This window comes from Lipotes vexillifer, unplaced genomic scaffold (assembly GCF_000442215.2).
Source record: "Lipotes vexillifer unplaced genomic scaffold, Lipotes_vexillifer_v1.1 scaffold717, whole genome shotgun sequence".
NCBI classification, from domain to species: domain Eukaryota; kingdom Metazoa; phylum Chordata; class Mammalia; order Artiodactyla; family Lipotidae; genus Lipotes; species Lipotes vexillifer.
Window position 1 is genome coordinate 463,668 of NW_006798707.1, and position 23,100 is coordinate 486,767.

At 38.0% G+C, this 23,100-nt stretch overlaps 1 protein-coding gene across 2 annotated transcripts in view; it reads left to right on the top strand.

Annotated features, from left to right (window-relative positions):
- HADHB (hydroxyacyl-CoA dehydrogenase trifunctional multienzyme complex subunit beta) overlaps positions 1–23,100 on the top strand; it is a 30,921-nt gene that overhangs the window by 2,789 nt on the left and 5,032 nt on the right. The window contains exons 3-13 of one of the 2 annotated variants that reach the window (XM_007470798.1): positions 2,959–3,033; positions 3,142–3,186; positions 7,041–7,140; positions 9,680–9,724; positions 13,536–13,635; positions 16,949–17,036; positions 18,164–18,351; positions 18,691–18,871; positions 19,884–20,005; positions 22,310–22,389; positions 22,469–22,516. In XM_007470798.1, coding sequence (XP_007470860.1) covers positions 2,959–3,033; positions 3,142–3,186; positions 7,041–7,140; positions 9,680–9,724; positions 13,536–13,635; positions 16,949–17,036; positions 18,164–18,351; positions 18,691–18,871; positions 19,884–20,005; positions 22,310–22,389; positions 22,469–22,516 — 1,072 coding nt within the window. Of the gene's footprint in view, positions 1–2,958; positions 3,034–3,141; positions 3,187–7,040; positions 7,141–9,679; positions 9,725–13,535; positions 13,636–16,948; positions 17,037–18,163; positions 18,352–18,690; positions 18,872–19,883; positions 20,006–22,309; positions 22,390–22,468; positions 22,517–23,100 lie in introns of those variants that run through there. The other variant, XM_007470799.1, reaches the window with a different exon arrangement.

A 23,100-nucleotide genomic window follows, 5' to 3' on the forward strand; every position in this document is an offset into this window, starting at 1 on the left:
TTAATTAAAAAAATTTTTTATTGTTAGTGAGGTTGAACATTTAAATTTTTATTTATTTGACTTTTTTTTTCTTCTGCGAATTGCTCATTTGCTCATTTTTCCTTTTGGTCATGTTTCAGGAAGGAGTCTCACAGCTGCAAATAACAGAAAATTAAACTTAAATTGGCTTAATAAAGGGGATTTGTTGACTCACAGAACGGAAAAGCACAGTGAGAGGGTGGGTTTCAGATATGATTCAATCAGGGCTCTAGTTTCTTTTTTCTGAATTTTCAGCTCTGTCCTCCTTTGAGACCAGCTCTACCTTTACACTAGCTTTAATCATGTTTGCAAACTGCTCTAGCCATGCCAAGCCTCAGAAGGAAAGATGTATGTTCCAGAATTCCAGGCAGAAGACTTGAATGTCAGACTGACTAAGACCATCCCTAAATCGATACCAGTGATCAAGGCAATACCATGCATGATTATTTTAGGCCTTGGTTGCCTGAACCAAAGAGAATGAGATTATTCTGATTGGTTTAAACTGGAGTTGAGCTGGATTCAGTCCCATGTAAACCACATGTGGCAACTACATAATGGGGTGAAATGGATATTGGGGTGAAAACCACAGATACCATTATAGATTGTTTCTCTTTTTCCTGTAATTTGTAGAAGTTCTTTATGGAGTATGGGATTTAACCCTTTGTTTTCCATGTTACAAATACTTTGTCTGAATCTGTTGTTTGCCTTTTAACTTTATTTTAGTGTCTTTTGCTATGTAGATATTTTAAATGCTTATTTAATCAGTTCTTTTAGTTATTCTTTTCCATTATGGCCTCTGGGTTTTATACCATATGTTGGAAGCCTTTCCCCAAGATTATAAAAATATTCTCTGATATATTCTTGTAGTAAGCTAGAAAAATATATATTTAGATTAATGCATCTGTAATTTGTACTTACAGTGTGAGCTATGGATCTAATTTTTTTCCAAATGGTTAGCCATTTTCCCAACAAATCTATTGAGTAATTCACCTTTCTCCCATTTATTTGAAATGTTATCTTTATTACATACTAAATTCTCATACACATGAGTATGCTTCTGAACTTGCTACATCCTGTTTTGTTGATTAGTTTCATTTATTACTGTGCCAAAATTGAACTGTTTAATTACTGGTACTTTATAGAAAGTTTTGATATCTGTTAGAGCAAGGTCCCCCTTTTTTTCAATCAATATTTTCTTGACTAGTTTCATTTTATTTCAAGAGGAACTTTACTTATGGGGATTTATATTCCAGACTCAAGTGGCATCAAATGTAGCTTCTGGAATAGTGGTGCCCGTCTCATGGGCCAATTTGTGTCTCCCGGGCCAGAGTCCCTTGAGTATACCTAGGCTGGTAAGCCTAGAGGTTGGACTCTTCCATCTCTTTCCAATCCATATATTTGGTAAATATGATTTTTTTTTTCTTTTTGGAAGCCACAGGGCATCTCTTTTTAGTCAATGAAGACCTAAGAAAAGTTAAACAAGGCTTTTATATTGGCTGTTGCTGTGTAACAAATTACTCCAAAATTTAGCAGCTTAAAACAGTAAAAATTGATTATCTCATACAGTTTCTGACTGTCAGGAATTTGGGGGCAAATTAGCTGGGTCGTTCTGAATTTGACTTTCTCATGAGGTTGCAGTCAGAATGCTGGCGAGGGCTGTAGTCATCTGAAAGCTTGTCTGTGCTGTGCTAGAGGATTCACTTCCAAGCTCAGTCACATGGCTGTTGGCAGGAGGTGTCAGTTCCTCATCACCAGAGCCTCTTCATCGGGCTGCTCCTGAGGTGCCAGCTGGCTTCCCCTAGACTGAGTGATCTGAGAGACGGACCAAGACGGGAGCTGCAGGATCTCTTAACAGCCTAATCTCAAAAGTGACATCTCATCATTTCTGATGTATTCTATTGTTTACACAGACCAACTATGTAAATAAAAATTCAGGGAAGTGGAATTACTGATCAAAAGTTAGGTGCAGTTGCAGTTTTTTGACAGTTACAATAATTGCCAAATTGCCCTCCATAGTGATGCATCTGTGGAGATGCCATCAGTTTACACCCTCAGCAGCAGTATATGAGAGAGCCTGTGTGTGCAGACTACCACATAATGAATATCAGACCTTTAAGTCAAATATTATACCTCTGTGCAGTTTTAATTTGTATTTCCCTTATGAATGAGATTGAACATCTTTTCATGTATCTAAGAGCCATTTGTATTGATATTTCTATTTCTGTAAACAGTTTGTTCATATCCTTTGTCAATTTTTTTCTTACTGATTTGTAGGAACTCATTTTTGGGAATTTAGGGAAGTATTTAATATATTTTATATATTCTTTTAATATAGAGGGGTTTATATTTTTATTATTTTGAAATAATATCAAGCTTATAAAAAAGTAGCAAGTGCAGTGTACGAACATTTTTTTCTTACAGCAGTTAAGATGTGATACTGCACTATCTCTGAATACTTTAGTGTGTATCCCCTTCAAATACAAACATTCCATAAGGCATTCTGCATAATCACAATACAACCATCAAAATCAGGAAGTTCACATTGGTAGCTTCATGATCATGTCCAGCAGGCTCTACTCCTTTGGCCCTAGAGAAAAGCATAAACTCTGGAGCTAGACTATCTGGCTTCAAATCACAGCTCTGCCTCTTACTAGTCTTTCAATCCCTGTATGCCTCCGTTTCTCATCTCTTACGAAGGGTGTAATAATCATGCGTACTTCATAGGTCCTTGTGAGGATTAGATGGGTTACTGCTTAGATTAGTGGTTTGCATACTTATGTCAGTGTAGCTATTATATTATTAGAGGAAGGGTAGTTGGTAATAGAGTAAATTTTAAAGTATTTTATAGTAGTTATGGATGAGATATCAGAGATCATAGACTACACTCTAAGCTACAGATTGTTCAAATAACCCAGAAAGTCTTTGTTCTTCTCTTTTTAGATTTAAGAATGACTTCCCTTTTGACTTACACTTTAAAATATCTTCCCAGTACATCACAATGGGCCCTCAGATTTTGTAAGTTTCATTTGTTCTTTCTTTTTAAGATTAGATTTGGTTGTGTAAGCATCTTGCGCAGACATGGAATTGTACTGCTTTTTGTAAACCCTTTATTTTGTCTTCCAGCTATGAGACCTCTGAGCTGTTCCTCCCAGTTACGAGCTGCCACAGGTACAGTAATTTGTAAAAAAAAAAAAAAGGAAAGAAAGAAAAGAAAAGAAAAAGTCTGATTTAGAAGTTAGATTCTAGAATCTAAATTTGTGAATTTTGAATGAAAACCAAAACTAGTTTGCTAACTCTCCCTTTTTTTGAGCAACATGAACATCACTGTTGCCTTTAAATTAAAACAATATAGGACCAATCAGTAACAATAGTACATGGTGTAGGGTGGGCTCGAGGATGTTGACAGGAGGCTGCTTTCTGGGATGTGGAGCCTGATGGAGTCACAGAGGTTCCATGAACCTTACTGGTCAGTTTAATCAGCTACTGGCTGTCAGTCCTAGAGATGATTAGCTTACAAACACTCTGGAGACTGCTGTGGAGCCAAAAGGTAACTTTTTAAACTTTCAGTGACAGACTTCTCTTAATGAATATCCTCTTAGTCCACGTGCAAGAGGATGCGGGCATGAAATAGGTGTGACTCTGGAACCAGTTAATAACAAAAGGTTGTTTAGTCAGTATAAAATGAAAAAGGAAGGAAATTTGTTGATTTTATATGGTCTTTTAGACCCTTGGTAAAGACTTCTTCACTGTTGAATACATACTTTTGCAGAACCTACTGTAGGTATGTATCTTCACTGGCCGGTGCTAAAAATACCCAGACAGGTTCTCCTTGCCTGGGTCCTGTATTGACTATGACTTCTGATTTTGGTTTTATTATGTTGTTCCTACTTGAATAATAGCTTAATAGAAAAAGCGTCTTACTAGGATTCAGAAGACCTCTGCTCTGTTCCAGTTCTACTTCTTTCTGGGCAGTTTGGCCTTGAACCGATCACTTTACTTCCCTGTGCTTTAGTTTCTTTATCTAAAAAGGAATAATAATTTTAGTCTTGTTAACCTCAAGTAGTTATGAAGATATCTCACAGCACTTTGAAAACTGTAAACTCAGTTTAAGTACAAGATGGGAATTCCCTGGAGGTCCAGTGGTTAGGACTCTCTGCTTCCACTGCAGGGGGTATGGGTTCGATCTCTGGTTGGGGAATTAAGATCCCACATATCACGTGGCTTGGCCAAAAAAAAAAATATATATATATATATATATATATATGTACAAGATGATGTTTTTATATTGTTTTACATAAGTATATTATCAGGGGTCTGTTGCCTAATCTCACCTAGAAAAGTTTCACGTTGTCATGTCACAAATATATTTTCTGTGGCCTCTAAATTCTAATTAGAATATAGATTTGTATAGGCTCACAAAGAATAATTCCTTTCTATCTCATTTCACCTTTTCCCTAATTCTGATGTTCACCCAGGACTTTGCAGTCAGACAGACAGATCTGATTCTTTGCCGACTGGAGGAAGGTCACATTGAATACCAACAGAGGGAAGGCATTTTTCTGGCATATAGAGTATTCTTCACATTGCTCTTAAAGTGTTTTGTGTTTCTGTCTCCCCAACTATGTTGTGAGCCCTTCTGAGACTTAAGCCTTTTAGAGTCCCTGGTGTCTAACACTGTCCTAGCGATTTGTGTTAACATTGTTGGTGATAGTGGTGCAAGAGGGTACATGATAAGACAAAGGAATGTGACCAGCTGATTTGAGGGGAGGGAGTGGGAATGTACCCATGCTGAACAGGTTTTAGGTTGCAATAATTTTGTAACTAATTCCTCTTGAATTGCATGTGAATGCTTGATGGTGCTGTTAGGATGAAGGAATTAGAATACAGGGATACAGGTTTATTGATGTTTCCAGTCATCAGATTGACTGGAAATGTGTCTGATAGAAATTTTGTCTTATTCAATGGCTATATATACTATGCATCTTCCTTGACTTACAATAGGGTTACATCCTGACAAATCCATCATAAGTTGAAAATATTGTAAGTCAGGACTTCCCTGGTGGCGCAGTGGTTAAGAATCCGCCTGCCAATGCAGGGGACACGGGTTTGATCCTTGATCCGGGAAGATTCCACCTGCCACGGAGCAACTAAGCCTGTGCGCCACAACTACCGAGCCTGCGCTCTAGAGCCCGCAAACCACAACTGCTGAGCCCGTGTGCCACAACTGCTGAAGCCCATGCACCTAGAGCCTGTGCTCTGCAACAAGAGAAGCCACTGCAATGAGAAGCCTGCACACCACAACAGAGTAGCCTCCACTTGTCACAACTAGAGAAACGCCCATGCTCAGCAACGAAGACCCAGTGCAGCCAAAAATAAATGAATAAGTTTGTTTAAAAAAAAAAGAATATATTGTAAGTCAAAAATGCATTTAGTACATCTAATCTACCAAACATCATAGCTTAGCCTAGCCTACCTTAAACGTGCTCAGAACACATTGGGCAAAATCATCTAACACAGGCCTATTTTATAATAAAGTATTGAATGTCATGTAATTTATTGAATATTGTACTGAAAGTGAAAAAACAGAATGGTTGTATGAGTATAGAATGGTTGTAAGTGTATTGGTTGTTTACCCCTGTGATTGTGTGACTGACTGGGAGCTATGGCTCACTGCTGCCCAGCATCATGAGAGAGTATCATACCACTTACTGCTAGCCTGGGAAAAAAATGAAAATTCAGAATTCAAAGTATGGTTTCTACTGAATGTGTATTGCTTTTGCACCATCCTAAAGTTAAAGATTCATAAGTTGAACCATGGAAAGTCAAGGACCATCTGTTTATCTATATATCTATATCCACAGACATACATATATATAAAACAATGGTATAATACATGGCATGTCTTCTCTCTGCTTTGATTGATTTTTTTTTTTAAATGAAAGGGTTTTTTGTTTATTTATTTATTTATTTTTGGCTGCATAGGGTCTTCGTTACTGTGTGCGGGCTTTCTCTAGTTGCGGTGAGCGGGGGCTACTCTTCGTTGCAGTGCGTGGGCTTCTCATTGCAGTGGCTTCTCGTTGCGGAGCACGGGCTCTAGGCACGTGGGCTTCAGTAGTTGTGGCACGCAGGCTCAGTAGTTGTGGCTTGTGGACTCTAGAGTGCAGGCTCAGTAGTTGTGGCGCACAGGCTTAGTTGCTCCGCAGCGTGTGGGATCTTCCCGGGCCAGGGCTCGAACCCGTGTCCCCTGCATTGGCAGGCGGATTCCTAAGCACTGCGCTACCAGGGAAGCCCCAAGTTTGCTCTTTTGATGTTAGAAAATAACGAGACAAATGGAGCCAGAATTCAGGAAGCATTCTGGGTTTTTGTAGAATGGCAGTAGTCACCAACCAAATGCCTTTATTTCTACATAGAAAAGCAAGAATATTAAGCTATATGAAGACTAAACGATATCAGTCATTGTAACTTCTAATATTAAGGGCAGACTTAATTGGTTGCTTTCAGTGGAATAGATTGTCAAACATTTGATTGAAAAAAACAAAAAAACAATTTGTTAATGGTATAAACAACCTTATCATTAGGTATAATCTCTGTATCTACCTTAAATATTTTTTGGAAATTTGTAAATGCTAGTTAATTTCTTAATCCCTTTTTTTTTTTTTTTTTTAGTTGAAGTGGTTTGCTAAATGACAAATGCAACTTGGCATTGAATGATATAATTCTTCTTAGAATGTCTGTCTTTAAAAATGTAAAAAGTCATTTGACTTCATATATTTTATTTTATTTTTTTAAGATTTTTTTCATGTGGACCACTTTTAAAGTGTTTATCGAATTTGTTACAATACTGCTTCTGTTTTATGTTTTTGTTTTTTTTTTGTCCCTGAGGCATGTGGGATCGTAGCTCCCTGGCAGGGATCCAACCCGCACCCCCTGCATTGGAAGGTGAAATCTTAAACACTGGACTGCTAGGGAAATCCCTGACTTCATATATTTTAGTTAATTGTTCTTTGAACTTTCTCTTAAAGCTGTCCAGGCGAAATCGAAGCAAACTTTAGCCAAACCCAACATAAGGAACATTGTGGTGGTGGATGGTGTCCGCACTCCATTTTTGCTGTCAGGCACTTCGTAAGTATGAAATGATTTTGTTACATGTTCTTTCTTTCTGTCTTTTTCTTTTTTCTCTCCAGCTGTATTGAGGTGTGGTTAACAAATAATAACTGTGTGTATATATGTGTGTGTGTGTGTGTGTGTGTGTGTATACATTGTGAAATGATTATCACAGTCGAGTTAATTAACACATCCATCACCCCATGTACTTTATTTATTCCTTTTTTTAAGGCACTTTCAAAAGGGATCTTTGTCAGTGTAACCCAGTAGGTAATACTATTGCTAGTGGACTAATATATGAAAAACATTTTCATGAAATTAATACAGAATAAGTCAAGCCAGTGGTGAAATAATGTGACAAAATCTGTTTTTTATCCATTCTGCTGAGTAAGCCTCATGTAGTGTTAGATTGAACCAGTCATATTTTAAAAACCTAGTGTGGGACCAGATAGTTTGCTTCTAACAGAGATATCCTTTCCTCATCTGAAGATAACTACTGTACGTTGTTTCTGTGCCTCTTCAGAAGTTTGAATATGGAGAATGTGGGCCCATGGGCATTCTGAAGGGCCTTTAATCTGTGGCTTTGGTTTCCTGGAAATTATCAGAATTGGAGTTGATGGACTGGTCCAAACCCTGGTACAGCACAACCCCAAATAAATGGAATAAGAATGATCCTAGACCAGCCCCCAAGTTCCCCAGAACCAAACTGCTATTCTCCCTAGACTTTTCTCCTCCTTTTTTGTCCCCAAGTGAGGCCAGGCTGTCCAGAAGTTGGCGATGGACTTTGGGGACTAGGTGCAAACTAAATGCAACATTGGTTCTATTCTGTTTAGATTGTTCTATTGTTTGTATTTTGAACTAACAGTTACTAACTTAAAAATATTGCTAGGGAATGTCAGGCATCTGCTAAAAATAACAAGACCTTTCTGTACTAATATGGGAAGATCTTGAAGATATGTTAGGTGTAAAAAGCAAGGTTCAGAGCAGTGTGTATAATGGCACCATTTGTGGAAGATACAGACCTGTGTGTGTGTGTGCGCGCGCATACATACACAAACAATAAACATTCATTTTTAAACGATGGTTTAGAACCTAGAGAGTATTTTCTTATATAAGGGAATGCTGGTGAAGTTTCTTCATTCACCCTCTCTCTCTCAATATAGTATTATAACTTTCCTGTACTGACACAACAGCAGTAAGAGTAAGAATCTGAAGCTTTAGCAGCAGGGAAGTGATGAGAGGGGATCCTCCTTGTATTCAGCAGTAACAGCGTAGGAAAAGAAAGTTCCATCAAGAGAAGAAAGTTCTTGGCTAGGAAGACCATTTTTTTTGTAAGGGCTCTTTGTATACTGTGTAGAAGTTTGATTCCAACTGTTTTACTAGCTGTTAAAAAAAATAAACACTCAACTATATTATTTACTTTATTTAAACATTTGCTTTGATAATTGGTATTTGCGTGAAGTTTGAGATATTCAGCACATTAGCATATGGTTTATTCTTTCGTTGTGTTTTATTATTGTGTTTTAGTTTAATTTAGGATCCTAATTGAGAAAGAAGATAAAGTTCATGTGTAATTTAGTAACACAGAGAAGAGCATTGAGTGACGTAAGAAAATTAATAGAGAAGAAAGAATAAAAATTTTAAGGTAATATTCATGTACAGAACAAAAGTGACCAAAAAATAATATAGAAGGAAGAATTTATAAAGAAGACAAATAGTTAAGTCATATTATTAATCTTATAATTGAGGTGACAAATGAGTCTTCTATAATAGAAGATCATTTTCTAGGTAGAAAAAGATTTTTTTCTGTTTAATTTGAAGAAGCTTTGCTTTCAACTTGAGTGATATTTGAAAGACCAAGTTTTTCTTAGAGGTAGAAAGCACTTTGGAAGCACTCCTAGGAGTACACTGCAACAGTGACATTTGGGAGTCTCTCAGGCATCCTGGTAGAGAGAGGTATAGGAGCATGAGAATAAAGATTGTAAAATGCTAAATAATTATGGTTCAGACATTTTAAAATTGACACACAACTTTTTCCCAAGTTATTCTGCTCTAAATTTGAGGGAACTGGTTTTACCTATGAAAGATTTTTAAAACTACTGATGATTCTTCTGTGATTCAGAGTAAAAATAAAAACAGTTTTGGATTTTTTAGGTTTTAATTTTTAGGAATTTAAAGAATGAATATTCTTATTTAATCCAATGGTTAAATCTTTGACTTAAAAATAAAGGGCAGTGGTTGAGAGTCCGCCTGCCGATGCACAGGACACGGGTTCGTGCCCCAGTCCGGGAAGATCCCACATGCCGTGGAGCGGCTGGGCCCGTGAGCCATGGCCACTGAGCCTGCGCGTCCGGAGCCTGTGCTCCACAACGGGAGAGGCTTGCCAGTTTTTTAAGGATGACAAATAGCAAAGTCACAGTATTTCTTCATTTGGAATGATGTTAAGTACATTTATAGCATCATATGTTAGATTATTTCTTTAGATATTTCAAACAGAATGAAAAACATTTTTTATTAAAGCTCTAGGCTTTTGGTTTAAATTATTTTCTTTCCCCAGATATAAAGACCTGATGCCACATGATTTGGCTAGAGCAGCGCTTTCGTAAGTAAATGCAGTTTCATTTTAGTTCTTACTTCATTAAAAGTACTTTTCTCCAGTTTTTACACTTGAAATAGCATGTTTAATGGAATTTCCATATTTAAGATACGTTAACTTTTATGTGGTGAGAAAAAACAGTAGATTTTACAAGATTCATTTATTCTTCATTTTAGCCATATGTGCTACACAAATTCAAGCAGCTGGTGAATGTCAGCGACCTTTATTTTGTAGATGTGACTATTTCTTGGCATGACAGTATTCCTTAATGAGTACTGTAGCTAGCTGCCGGTTGTAAACAATGTAGGGCTGGATTGATCAGGCTAGTCCTACATTGATCAGGCTAAATACAATACATATATTTGATGATTATCTTAGAAACTTTATACTGTACGGGGATAGCTGAACAAATAATGCAAATACAGATGCAGAACCTGTGTATACAGAGGACCAACTGTACTATGCCATTTTATTTAATGGACATGAGCATCCTCAGATTTTGGTATCCCTGGTGGGATGGGGATGTGGTTATTTATCTAGAAAAAAGCCTAGAATGAGACCTGAAGGTTCCTGTGCAAACCAAATAAAAATGTAAAATTAGATGTGGTTGCATGAGATTGAGATGGAAGAATAATTTGATGAGAGTCAACATGTAAGGCATTATCATTCATTGATGCTTTGCCTTTGTGTCTTTAAGCAGCTACAGGTCTTTCATAGTTTGAAGAAACCCTTATTTGCACCTTTCTGCCCATCTTGTTCTGTTTGCTCTCTTCCTGCCAGCCTCTAAGAATGAATGAAAGCAGCAGTTGCTTTTCTTTTCTTACTATCCATTTATTCTCCTTAATCTCATAATTGCTTCCATTCCCATTGCTCTACAGTAACTATACTTTGGAAGCTTCTCTTAATAATGACTGTGTAATCACTAAACGCACCAATGTTTTCTCAGACCTCAATGACTTTGTCTTCTGTAGCATTTGACACTGTCAGCTGTACTTGAAACTGTCTTCCTTTGACTTCATGTTATGCCATTATGGTTTTCCTTCCATTTTCTGACTGATTCTTTTCTATTTCTTAAAAAACTGGATCCCTTCTTCTATCTCTTTTTTAAAGGTATTTTGTAAGTTTTAGTCCTTAGAACTTTGCATTTCTCTGTATGCATGCTTTTCCCTAAAAAATCTCATCTACTTAATCTTTATTTTTTTATGTAGAGGACTTCCGAATCTCTAAATTTGACCTCTTTTCTTAGGTATCTCAAGCTCAGCATGTAAAAAATAAAAATTATCTTTTCCCTGAAGCCAGCTTACTTTCCCATTCCTGTTAATGGTGCTGTTTCTGATTATGGTCCCAGGCTGGAGATTTACAGGTTTTTCCTCAATTTTCTGTCTTAAAAAATGTCAACTATACAATAAAATTGAAAGTGAACATCTAAAATACCCCTCACTTAGCATTAATAAGTGTTATTATTTGCCATGTTTTCTATAGCTGTATGGTTTGAAGCATTTGACATTGTTTCAGGCATCTTGATACTTCAGCCTTAAATTCTTCAGCTAGTACTTCTAAGAATGAGGACCTTCTCTGTTATCCACAATACCATTACCATAGCTAAGATGGTAATGATTGTATGATTACTTCTAGTATCCAGTTCATAGTCAAATCCCCCACACTTGTTTCAAGAATGTCCTTTCTTTTAATTTTTTTTTTCCAAACCAGGACCTGGTCAAAGTTCATATTACAAATGAACATGTCTCTTTGGTCTCTTTGAATTTAGGATATTCCTCCACTCCGCCCACCATGAGAGTGACTTTTTGAAAAGACCAGGCCAGCTGGCCTGTAGATTGTCCCACATTCTGGATGTTTCTTCGTAGTAATATTTAACTTTCCTCTGACTTTCCTATAAACTGGAAGTTAGATCTCTAAGCTTGATTAGATTCAGGTTAAACATTTTTTGTTAAGAATGCTTCATAGGTAAAGTGCATGGGTATTACATCATGTTAAGAGGTGCATGATGTGTAATGTTAAATCTAATCACTCGGTCATGGTGATCAGACCACTAGATCTCTTGATTACAAAGGTGTATTTTTTTCCTTTGCAATTAGTAAGTCACCTGTAAAGTGATATCTTAACACCACGTAAACATCTTGTTCCCCAACAACCTTTGACCAAATGGTCTTAGCATTCATTGATAATTTTTGCCTGGATTAGTTATTACATTAGAGATTACAAAATTATGACTTTGATCATTCTTTTATTCCTCCTATATTTATTGGTTGGTATTTTTCTGTAAAGAACAGCTTTCCTTTTTTTTTTTTTTTTTAAGTGATGTGGACTTATAAATTTTTATTTATTAATTGTGTTAAAGCCAAGCTTGGTCACTGTTCTTTTTGAAGCTCAGATTATCCCATAGTTTATCTGTGTGAGTTCCTTCAGGTTGGCTTCTATGGCCCTTTTGTTTTTTAGTATAATATTGTTTTTTGAGTGTAATTTGCATACAATAAAATGCACATATTTTTAAGTATATAGTTTTATGAATTTTGTCAAATGTGTACACCCTTGTTCCTGTTTTTGCTATGGTCCCATTAATCTTTGAGTGCTTTCTTATTTTTGGCACAAAAAAGAGAGGTTCACTTTGTACTTTTCTTGCCTTAGACCTGGCCTCAGTCATTTTTTAAAAAGTTAATACCTTTAGGGCTTCCGTAGCAGCACAGTGGTTAAAAACCCACCTGCCAATGCAGGGGACACGGGTTCGAGCCCTGGTCTGGGAAGATCCCTCATGCTGCGGAGCAACAAGGCTTGTGTGCCACAACTACTGAGCCTGCGCTCTAGAGCCCGTGAGCCACAACTACTGAAGCCCGCACACCTAGAGCCCGTGCTCTGCAACAAGAGAAGCCACCGCAGTGAAAAGCCTGTGTACCGCAACAAAGAGTAGCCCCCGCTCGCCGCAACTAGAGAAAGCCCGCACACAGCAACGGAGACCCAATGCAACCAAAAATAAATAATTTTTTTTTTTTAAGTTAATACCTTTGCTAGTAAATGGCATTTAGAAACCAAGTCTGAGTTCAAGATGTGCTCATTCCTACTGGAGTGTTATTGCTTCTAGTCTTTATCACTGATCAGAACTAGAAAAATATGTTATTTAAATTGTGTTTATATTGATATTTCAAATTTAAATTTAACATAACTGGGATTTTACTCTTTAATTTTCTATTTGTTTCTCTTCTTTTTTTAAAAAAATATTTATTTATTTGGTTGCACCAGGTCTTAGTTGCAGCAGGTGGGCTCCTTAGTTGTTGCATGCGAACTCTTGGTAGCAGCACGCATGAGGGATCTAGTTGCCTGACCAGGGATCAAACCCGGTCCCGCTGCATTGGGAGCTCGGAGACCTAACCACTGCACCACCAGGGAAGCTCCCTCTTTGATTTTTGACTGAAAACTTTGGTTTATGTATCTGTTTTATCCTATTTCAAATTATTTAAAAAAATTTTTTTTATTGGGGTATAGTTGATTTATAATCTTATGTTAGTTTCAGGGGTACAACATAGTGATTTAAAATTTTTATAGATTATATTCCAAATTATTTATGACTCTTCCTATTTAACTTCTCATTGCCAATTGAGCATCAGAGGTTGACTTTTTAAATTAGACTTTAATTTCTTTGATAAGGTGCCACATGCTTGTCAAATTAAGGAAAAGATACAATCTCTACTCTTAAATCCAAAGTTAACCTTTTAACCAAAGTTAACTGTAGTGCTTTATGTGATGATCTATGGCACTATCTTGAATGTGTGAAATGCTTTTTGCTCTGGACTTCTGCTGGCAGGGGTTTGTTGCATCGGACCAGTGTCCCAAAGGATGTTGTTGATTATATCATCTTCGGCACAGTTATACAGGAAGTGAAAACAAGCAATGTGGCTAGAGAGGTGAGTAAAACAAACTTTGTATTGTTTAAAGATTGATAGGAGAATCAATTTGAGTTTTAATTAATAGAATTTACTCTTTAAAAGTTTTTAGAATTCATTACAGTTATATTTGACTTAAATGTGATTTTACTACTTGAATTATATTTAAAAGAATTATAGTATAAATCAAATGACATACACTATACTACAATATATTTATACTATATATCAAATCAATTATTTAAGCTGGTTTGTGATATTTTAGTTTGTTTTCTCTTAGGAAAATAGAGATTATGGCAAAGTATGGTTTATGTGACTTTTAGTAATGCTAGATATTGTGGCCTCTAACTTAAAATTTCAACATTTTACAAAGAACTTATTTCATAACACGGTTTTTGTTGGAGGTAGCCTTGCTTATTCATTTGTTCCCTTTGACTAGATGACACATAGGGCAGTTTCTTTTTTTAACTATTTCACAGGTGTTTACTTTTACCCTAGTTGGCAAAGCTCCATGTAGTGTTTATTGGGCAGCTGAGATATGACAGGCCTTGGAACTTCTGCAGCATGTTCTACAGGCATTTCGTAATGAATAGTCCAAAAACTTTTTCTGGGCTTTGTTTCAATTCAAAAGTGGCTGTTTGGGTAAAGTTGGCTCCAAAGCACATTTCAGTGTGCTAAGCATTTTCTTTATTTCTGCTTTGTGTTTGCCATATTATTGTGTTCAGTATAGTTGGAAGGTCAGTAACTTTCACCACTGTCAGCCAAGAGAAGGGGAAACGAGCAGGACTGAAAGTATTTGTTTTGTCCCCCCTTTTTACTCATCAGTATATGTTAAGACTGCTCAAGGCCTGGTGTTATCAAAGTCCGCCATAATCAGCTACTGTATTGTAAGGGAGGCAGGAAAGAATTAAGAACAGGAAGAGAGGGGCTTCCCTGGTGGCGCAGTGGTTGAGAGTCCGCCTGCCGATGCAGGGGACGCGGGTTCTTGCCCCAGTCCGGGAAGATCCCACATGCCGTGGAGCGGCTGGGCCCGTGAGCCATGGCCGCTGAGCCTGCGTGTCCGGAGCCTGTGCTCCGCAACGGGAGAGGCCACAACAGTGAGAGGCCCACGTACCGCAAAAAAAAAAAAGAACAGGAAGAGGGTTTTTTTTCCCGTCCTAATTTTTTTGTTTTTCCTGGACCTTCACACTTCTAAATGTATCAAATATGACAACTTCATGAGTATATCAACATTTTCAACTTTTATATTCTGAAAAAAACAAAGTGACTCTTGTAAGAGTGCTTAAAAAATAAATATTAAATCTGTTTCAGTTTTCTCTATATTTCTATTCTATCCCAACACTAAAGCCATAATGCTTTTTTTTCTAAATTTTTTTCTGGAAATTTTATATCCATATGCAAATCTCAGCTATTGATTGACATGTGGTAGATTCCCTCTCCCAGCCCTGTACTAATACTAAAGGCTAAATTGAGGGGATATATTATAAGTATGTCTCTCTATAGTTGTTTTGTAACCTAAAGGCTACTGTGACTTCCAGCTAGAAAACTTTCAGCACCTGTTGTCTGTATTAATAGTGTAATAATGAAATCCTGAAAGGCTTCTGCTGCTGAGTTCCCATGAACCTGACTTCACTGAAAGGCCTCAGCATACTTCCCTGCTCTCCAACTTAACTAAGAGGCATTTTCCTCCTTTCCCCTCATTGTATTATCTAGAGCCTAAGCTTGCCTTGAGAGCTATTCAGACTTTAAATAGAAACATGTAGACAAGGTTCACCAGCAACCACTTCTATTTAAAGTTCCTTCAATCTTGAGAGTCATCTGGGGCCAAGGGTGTGACACAGGCTAGAAAGGGCCACGTGAGGATCAGGCCATTACAACCTCAGTGCCCTTTACACTTGCCCCACTGGGAAGCTCTCCTCCCCTTCCCCTTGGAGACTTGCCCCTCTCTTCCTTCTGGGTTGGTTTACATTGAGAGGCTGAGGTACAGTTGCCAGCGGGTAGTTTTCAACAGAGTGTTGGGCACTTAGTATCAGGCCTCACTGGAAAGACCAGAGTAAGGTCATGTTGCATGTACACTACTGTAACACATTTCTGTCCCTGTGGATTATGGTGAATGGTGGTAAATACAGTAACTAGTATAGGTAATATAAGTATGAAGACAAAAATCAGTTAAGAAACAGAGCCCTTTAATCTCAGCTTTGGAAACATGTTAACCTTTTACCAAATTATAGAAAATCTTGTATTCTGAGGATAAATGGTTTGAGAAAAAGGTCACTAAAAATTAATTCCCTTAATAGGAACCAGAATTTCATGGTAAATGATGGTGGTGGGGGAGATGAGCTGTTGAGAGCTTTGTTTTTAAAGTGAAAATTTAATATTATAAAAGAAAGTATTTTATTTTTGCACCTATGCATTAGTTCTTTACATAAACAAAAATGGAATCAGGCATTCATTGTTTTTTTGGCAGCATTATTTACTCAATAAATAGTATAATAAAATAATAGATGTCCTCATGTCCATTTTTAGATTAAAGGAGGGCCTCAGTTTTTCTCAAGGCCCCTCAAATTACTCTCTTGAAGCACCTCCTGTGTCATCATCCTGACCAGTTTTCTCATTTCCAGTTGTTAACTAGTCTAACCCTTATTTATCAGAGGCTCACTTGAGGCTCAGGCAGTTTTCCAAAATTTCTTTCATCAACTTGAACTCTTGCGTGTTTGGCGTGTTTTCCAATTCCTCTTTGCATTGGATCATGGTGTGCTGTCTGAAATATCAGGCAATCAGTGAAAGTAGAGACGCGTGTAAGCAGGCAGGGACCTGTCTGGGAATCTGTTCATGAGGAGCCAGTTCTTCAGAAATTATTTTCATGTTTGATGACTTTGCTTTACTACGAAGCCTTATAACTGCAGGAACATAGATCATGAGAGCCCCCCACCATGATATAGGTCATCGTTCCCTCAACTGTATGTAGCAGGTTTACTTTAGGTTTACTTGCAAATTTAAACAAGTTAAAATCAAATTACATATTAATGTCCTTAAAGCTCTGAGAAAAGCATTGCTAAGAGATTAGGTGAACTGCAAGACTGTTGTAGGCTTGTATACCACACTAGAAAATGGCTACAAGGAACTTGGCAGAGTGCTTGTCAGTTAATGGCTAGACAAAAAATTAGTAAACCATTTCTGTGATGTGCTTAGTTTTATTTTAAATATTACTCTGGATTATTGAACTCAAATCCTTTCCTGATGTACCGTACAGTGAAGTATTGCTTAAAGCGCCATTTACATGTAGCACCACTGCCTTCATAAGCGATGCTTTCATTCACTCTGTTTCCTGAAGGCTGCCCTCGGAGCTGGCTTCTCTGACAGGACTCCTGCTCACACTGTCACCATGGCTTGCATCTCTTCCAACCAAGCCATGACCACAGGTACGTTTTTTTGACCGCAGAAGGTACATGTTGGTTCTCCTTTGTCTTTTATATGATCATTAAAAACTACTCTTAACAGAAATAAATGATCTCTGTGTGTTTCAAAAAATAAGGTAATGTTTAAATTTTTTGATTTTTGACAGTAGTTCTCAACCCCTTTTCCTGCCCTCCATACCTGAGGACCACAACCATTCTTGGAGTTTCTCCATCAGTAGTGTGGCTGGCTAGCTCAGGGATTGTTTATTGGAGGGATACTTCCAGATTTGAGGCATGAGAAGTTTATAACCTGCTAGATTTTAGTTAGGTGATTCTAATGTGATACTCCCCCACGAAGATTGTGGCCTTCCTCCCTCTACCGTTGTCACAGTAATAAGTCATTGCTTTAGATGATACAACTCCTTTCCTCTACTTTTTCCCCACATCTAGGCATTTTTATAATTAGTTAGAAATTCTCCTAAAAAACGTAGCAAATCTGTGGGACATTTTGTAGCATCAACCTTATTGTGAAAAGACAGGAAACGTGAAAGATATGGTCATCATGTGCTCTCTTAGTGACATCAAGGCCAGGTTGCCACCTAATGGGTGGCAGGGGATGAAGCCAGAGGCAGGGATGGGGGCATTCTCCACTCCACGCAGCATGGGACCACTTCTGGGTAAAGTGACACAATACTTGCCAGTGGCCATAAAGAGGGAAAGGAGCTGTTTTCTATCTAAAAGCCTGAATTTCTCTAGCTTCTAGTAGAAATTGAAATTCTCTTTATAGGAGAAAAGTCATTATGGAAACTAAAGCTGGGAGCATATAAAATATGCCAAAAGTTCTGGTTTAGAATACAATATGTTTGAGAGTTGGTCCGGTGGATAATTCCGGAAGTTGATGTCCATACAGCCTGAATGAAACTTGTTTTTCTCCAGTGCGTTGAATGTATTTTTAGTCATTTAAAAAACGTACCCTAATCCCTCTGAAGAGGTAAAAACCTTAATTACATATGTTGTACAATGCTAGTAACTATCATACAATTTTTAAATCAAGAAGCCTAAATTTAAAAAAAGGAAAAGCAGCTTAAATTACCGATGGCCTGTTTATCTATACCAGAGATGCTCATATACTTGTGCCCTGTGCCCTGTAGCTGTCAGCTTGATTGCTTCCGGCCAGTGTGACGTGGTCGTGGCAGGCGGTGTAGAGTTAATGTCTGACGTCCCTATTCGCCACTCAAGGAAAATGAGGAAGATGATGCTGGATCTCAGTAAAGCCAAGACTCTGGGTCAGCGACTGTCTTTAATCTCTAAATTCAGATTGAATTTCCTGTCACCCGAGGTGAGAATTGTGAACGCTTACATAAAGACTTGTGTTGCCGAAGCATCCCATTGCAGAGATTTAGACTTAGGGGAGACAGCGTGGGTTCAGTTATGCTCTAGCAGTTGCACATTCCGTTAGTTACAGGGAAGGGTTAATTATTTGGTCAAGATGGAAAGAAAGAAAAAATAGTGGTTCGAAGATTTGAATTTGTAAGCCCTTTTTAGAGATGCCCTGCTCAGAAAGAACTTCTCTTGTCTTGGTCTTGATTGATAGTAGACTTTAACTTTCCCAAATAACCCTAGGTGTGGTATAGCACCTGTTAACAGTGTGCCTGGTCCTGAATATCTCCTTTCCCAGCTTCCAGCAGTGGCCGAGTTCTCCACCAATGAGACCATGGGCCACTCTGCAGACCGACTGGCTGCCGCCTTTGCTATTTCTCGGCTGGAACAGGATGAGTATGCACTGCGCTCACACAGCCTGGCCAAAAAGGCACAGGATGAAGGACTCCTTTCTGATGTCGTGCCCTTCAAAGTACCAGGTAAAAGTTTGCTTAACTTTGTAGGGGAGAATGCTCTTAATGCTCTTGATATTTGTTAGGGAGTTCTGAATTTCTTCTAAAACTCCAAAGACCCTGAGTGACTTTCCAGTAAATATGATGGTTCTCTTTCCAAAAGACTCAGCCTTTATTCTTAAACATGGACTCAAGTTTCCAAAAGACTCAGCCTTTATTCTTAAACATGGACTCAAGTTTCAATCCTTGTTGTAACAGTAGGTAAACATTTTTTTTAAGATTTTATTTTATTATTTATTTATGTATTTATTTTTGGCTGTGTCGGGTCTTAGTTGCAGCACGCGGGATATTTGTTGAGGCATGTGGGCTCCTTGTTGCGGCGCGCAGGCTTATCTCTCGTTGTGGCATGCGGGTTTTTTCTCTCTAGTTGTGGTGCATGGGCTCCAGGGTGTGTGGGCTCTGTAGTTGTGGTGTGCGGGTTCCAGGGCGTGTGGGCCCCGTAGTTTGCGGCACACAGGCTCTCTCGTTGAGGCGCGCGAGCTAAGTAGTTGTGGTGCGCAGGCTTCGTTGCCCCAAGGCACGTGGGATCTTAGTTCCCTGAGCCGGGCTGGAACGTGTGTCCCCTGCATTAGAAGGTGGATTCTTTACCACTTGACCACCAGGGAAGTCCCTGGTAAAACTTTTAAAAAGAGAAATTTTTATGTCTCCTTTAGATCTTACAGATACATTTTAGTTCTTATGTGCATGCCTGTTTTTAAAATTCTTCATTCATATCTCTTCTGTATAGAAGAGCCAAATGTGAATATCTTAAGAAAATAGGGTATCCTTTCTAATGTTAAATCATTTAGATTATTTCCCAAAAGTCTTAAGAGTTTATTTTCAAATTTGGTGATACCTTGATAACTATAAAAGGCTTTCTTTTTAGTGAATATCTGTGGTTTACATTTTATTTGTTCTTATAATTTTTAAAGTGTATTTCTCTGGAGAAGATATATAATGCTTGTTGTGCCTTAGAGTTAAAAACTTCATATTTTTATAGGAAAAGATACAGTTACTCAAGATAATGGCATTCGTCCTTCCTCCTTGGAGCAAATGGCCAAACTAAAACCTGCATTCATCAAGCCCTATGGCACAGTGACAGCTGCAAATTCTTCTTTTCTGGTAACTATGTGTGCTATATGTGTTTACTAGTGATCTTTCATATTTGTGTACTCTCAATAGAAAAGCCTGAAATAGAGTTACTTGTGTGTGTTATGAATAGAGACTTAAAAATATACTTCCTCATTACAAAGATAATATTAAAATAGAATTACAGTTTTTAAAGCCATAGAAGTCTCCTGACCCAGTCACCATTCTGATACAAAAAAGCTGTTCTCTTCAGGCACTTCAGCAGTCAAAAAACTTTGACTGCCTGTGTTAGGCACTGGAGATAAAAAGAACAGTTTATTGTAATGTAGTGAGAAAGTGCTGTGAAGACTATAAGCATAGGCTCTTGGGGGAGATACATAGATGGGTGAGTCAAAGAGGCTTCTTAGAGGAGGTGACCCTTGCTCAGAGAATCTTGAAGGAAGAGTACAAGCCAATTCAGGTAGTGTATAAATGGCATTCTAGGCAAAAGGAACAGCAAATGCAAAATCAGGAGTTAGTTACGAGAGCAAGGACCTCTTTGGGGAAAAGCTTGGTTGGAACATAGGATATGAATTCAGGGAGTCGTATAAGACTTGGAAAGTAGGCAGAGAGAGTGACAAGATACATCTCCTAGCTCCGATTGTTAGAAAATTATGTTTTATGCCGGCCCCCAAATTACTTTGCTATAAGCATCATGGAATAAATCTACCCTTGTTTTCTGTTGTTGTTATTTTACTTACATGCAGGTAGCTTCATGTCCTTGCTTGGGTGTTTTTCCTTCTCCTCAATTGAATGTCCCTGCTGATTCTGCTTCTGCTTGGGAGATGTGGTTTCCCTTCTCCTGCTACCTTGGGTGTAGTCTTCTGGATATAGTTCATCTGGTCAATGTTTCTTTTACAGTGTAACTCCTCTACCCAGATATACAGTCTAGAAACATAGGCAAATGTTTGACATATTTGACCTTGGTAAATGATGATTTAATGCCTGCTCTTGAGCTCGGGCAAGGGTGCCTGAAGTGGTTCCAACAGGATGGTGTACCACTCTGTAAAGCCTGAGTGGTAAAGGGCTGGTTAGGTGATTTATTTCCAAAACCAAGTTGGATGATAGGGCCATATGGTATGGATTACACTCTTGGCAGATCTGAACCCCCTTGATTACTTGTGGGGTGTGCAAAAGGTTCAGGTTTATTCATCAAAAATCAGAAACACGGGGCTTCCCTGGTGGCGCAGTGGTTGAGAGTCCGCCTGCCGATGCAGGGGACACTGGTTCGTGCCCCGGTCCGGGAAGATCCCACATGCAGCGGAGCGGCTGGGCCCGTGAGCCATGGCCTCTGAGCCTGCGCGTCCAGAGCAACGGGAGAGGCCACAACAGTGAGAGGCCTGTGTACCGCAAAAAAAAAAAAAAAAAAATCAGAAACACGAATCATCAGAGGTAATGCATCACAAATACATGGATTTTCAGAGATTTTGTTAACGCACCACATTCACTGCAATTTTGCACAACTGCACATTGCATGTATTATTGATATATCATTAATTATAGTCACCTGTGTTTCCAGACTTTATGCCCGCCTATCAGTAGTGGCTACATAGCCTCTTCACAGTTACTGAGTTATAAAAATATGGTCTCATGTGGTAGAAATTGTTTTGATTTTGCAAATTCTAGAGAGTAGTTTCCTTTCCTTTGGAATTTTGGATTTTTTTTTTTTTTTTTTTTTTTTTTGAGCTCTTTCTTTTGAAGCAATGGTAAAGGGCTTTTGTGAGTGGCACTTCTTTGTCCCCCAACTTCTCAGTTGTCAGTTGGAAAAAAGCTCGTGGGGTAGGTCCAGAGAGGGAAGGCCTTGGTTCTTATGTTCTCAGCTATCTACCTATTTCTTCTTCTCCCATTGTTATAGTCTATAAATAGAAGAAAATCACCTCAAAGCCACAGGCAGGAAGCAGCTGGGAAACAGTCCAGAAAATGTAAAAATAAATCAGTAAATAAGAGATTTTTTTGGAGATTGTTTTAATTCATAAAATTCCTCATATTCTGCACTAAAAGCAAAAAACTTTTAGTTTATCATGAACACATATTTCTAGAGTTACCTATTCTCCTCATCCATTTTGATCATTACGGTACTTTCTGAATAGGCTCTTGTACCCTCGTCTTCCAAAAGTGGGTCGGTGTGTGTGTTTGAATTGTGACCTAACGATGGATAAAATGAAAAGGTTTTGTCATATAGAGGCACTGTATAAGTGTCACTGGTTGGTAGATTTAGGAACAGGGCATAAGGTGGCTGAATAAAGACCACCAGAGAGGCTGTAGAATTTAACATTTTTGTTCCGGTCAACATTTCAGACCGATGGTGCATCTGCAGTGCTGATTTTGGCAGAGGAAAAAGCTCTGGCCATGGGTTATAAGCCGAAGGCATATTTGAGGTAAAGTAAGTGTTCATATAAATTGCCTCTGGTTTCTTTATTTTAGTACTAGAGCTAACGCCTCTATTTTTTTACCTAGGGATTTCATGTACGTGTCTCAGGATCCAAAAGATCAGCTTTTACTTGGGTAGGTAGCAGTGTATATCCTAAGATTATAATGAAAAATATTTGGTTACCAATGTTTCTTACATAGATTTTAAAGTACATTAAGCCCTGAGTTCATAATCGGCTTGTGAGTTGGGTTTTTTAAATAATAATAATCTTTTATGTTGCTTTATCATTTTATAGTTTTGGAGTCTTTTCCACTTTTTCCTATACTTTTCTACTTATAATTACAATATATATACAATTTTGTATTCTTGTTTTACATTAAGATGTCATAAGCATTTTTTTCATATTGCCACACACTCTGCAACAGTCTTCAGAATAGCTTTTTATAAAAGCCTCCTAATGTTTAGACTCCTCTCCCTCCCTATGAGGCTCTACCCTCACTAGCCTCCATTATGTCCTTTAACTAGCCATGCCCCTTCTGATGCTCTGCCCTTTGAACTCTGTGTTCTTCTAGCTCTTCACATTATTAATTTGTCCTTCTCAATAATTGTTTACTTGCTTATTTATTTCTCTGAGTCCAGAATATCAACTGCAAAGGGCAGAGGCCATGTCTGTTCAGTTTAATATTGTATCACCAACACTTAATATTTGTACAGTAGA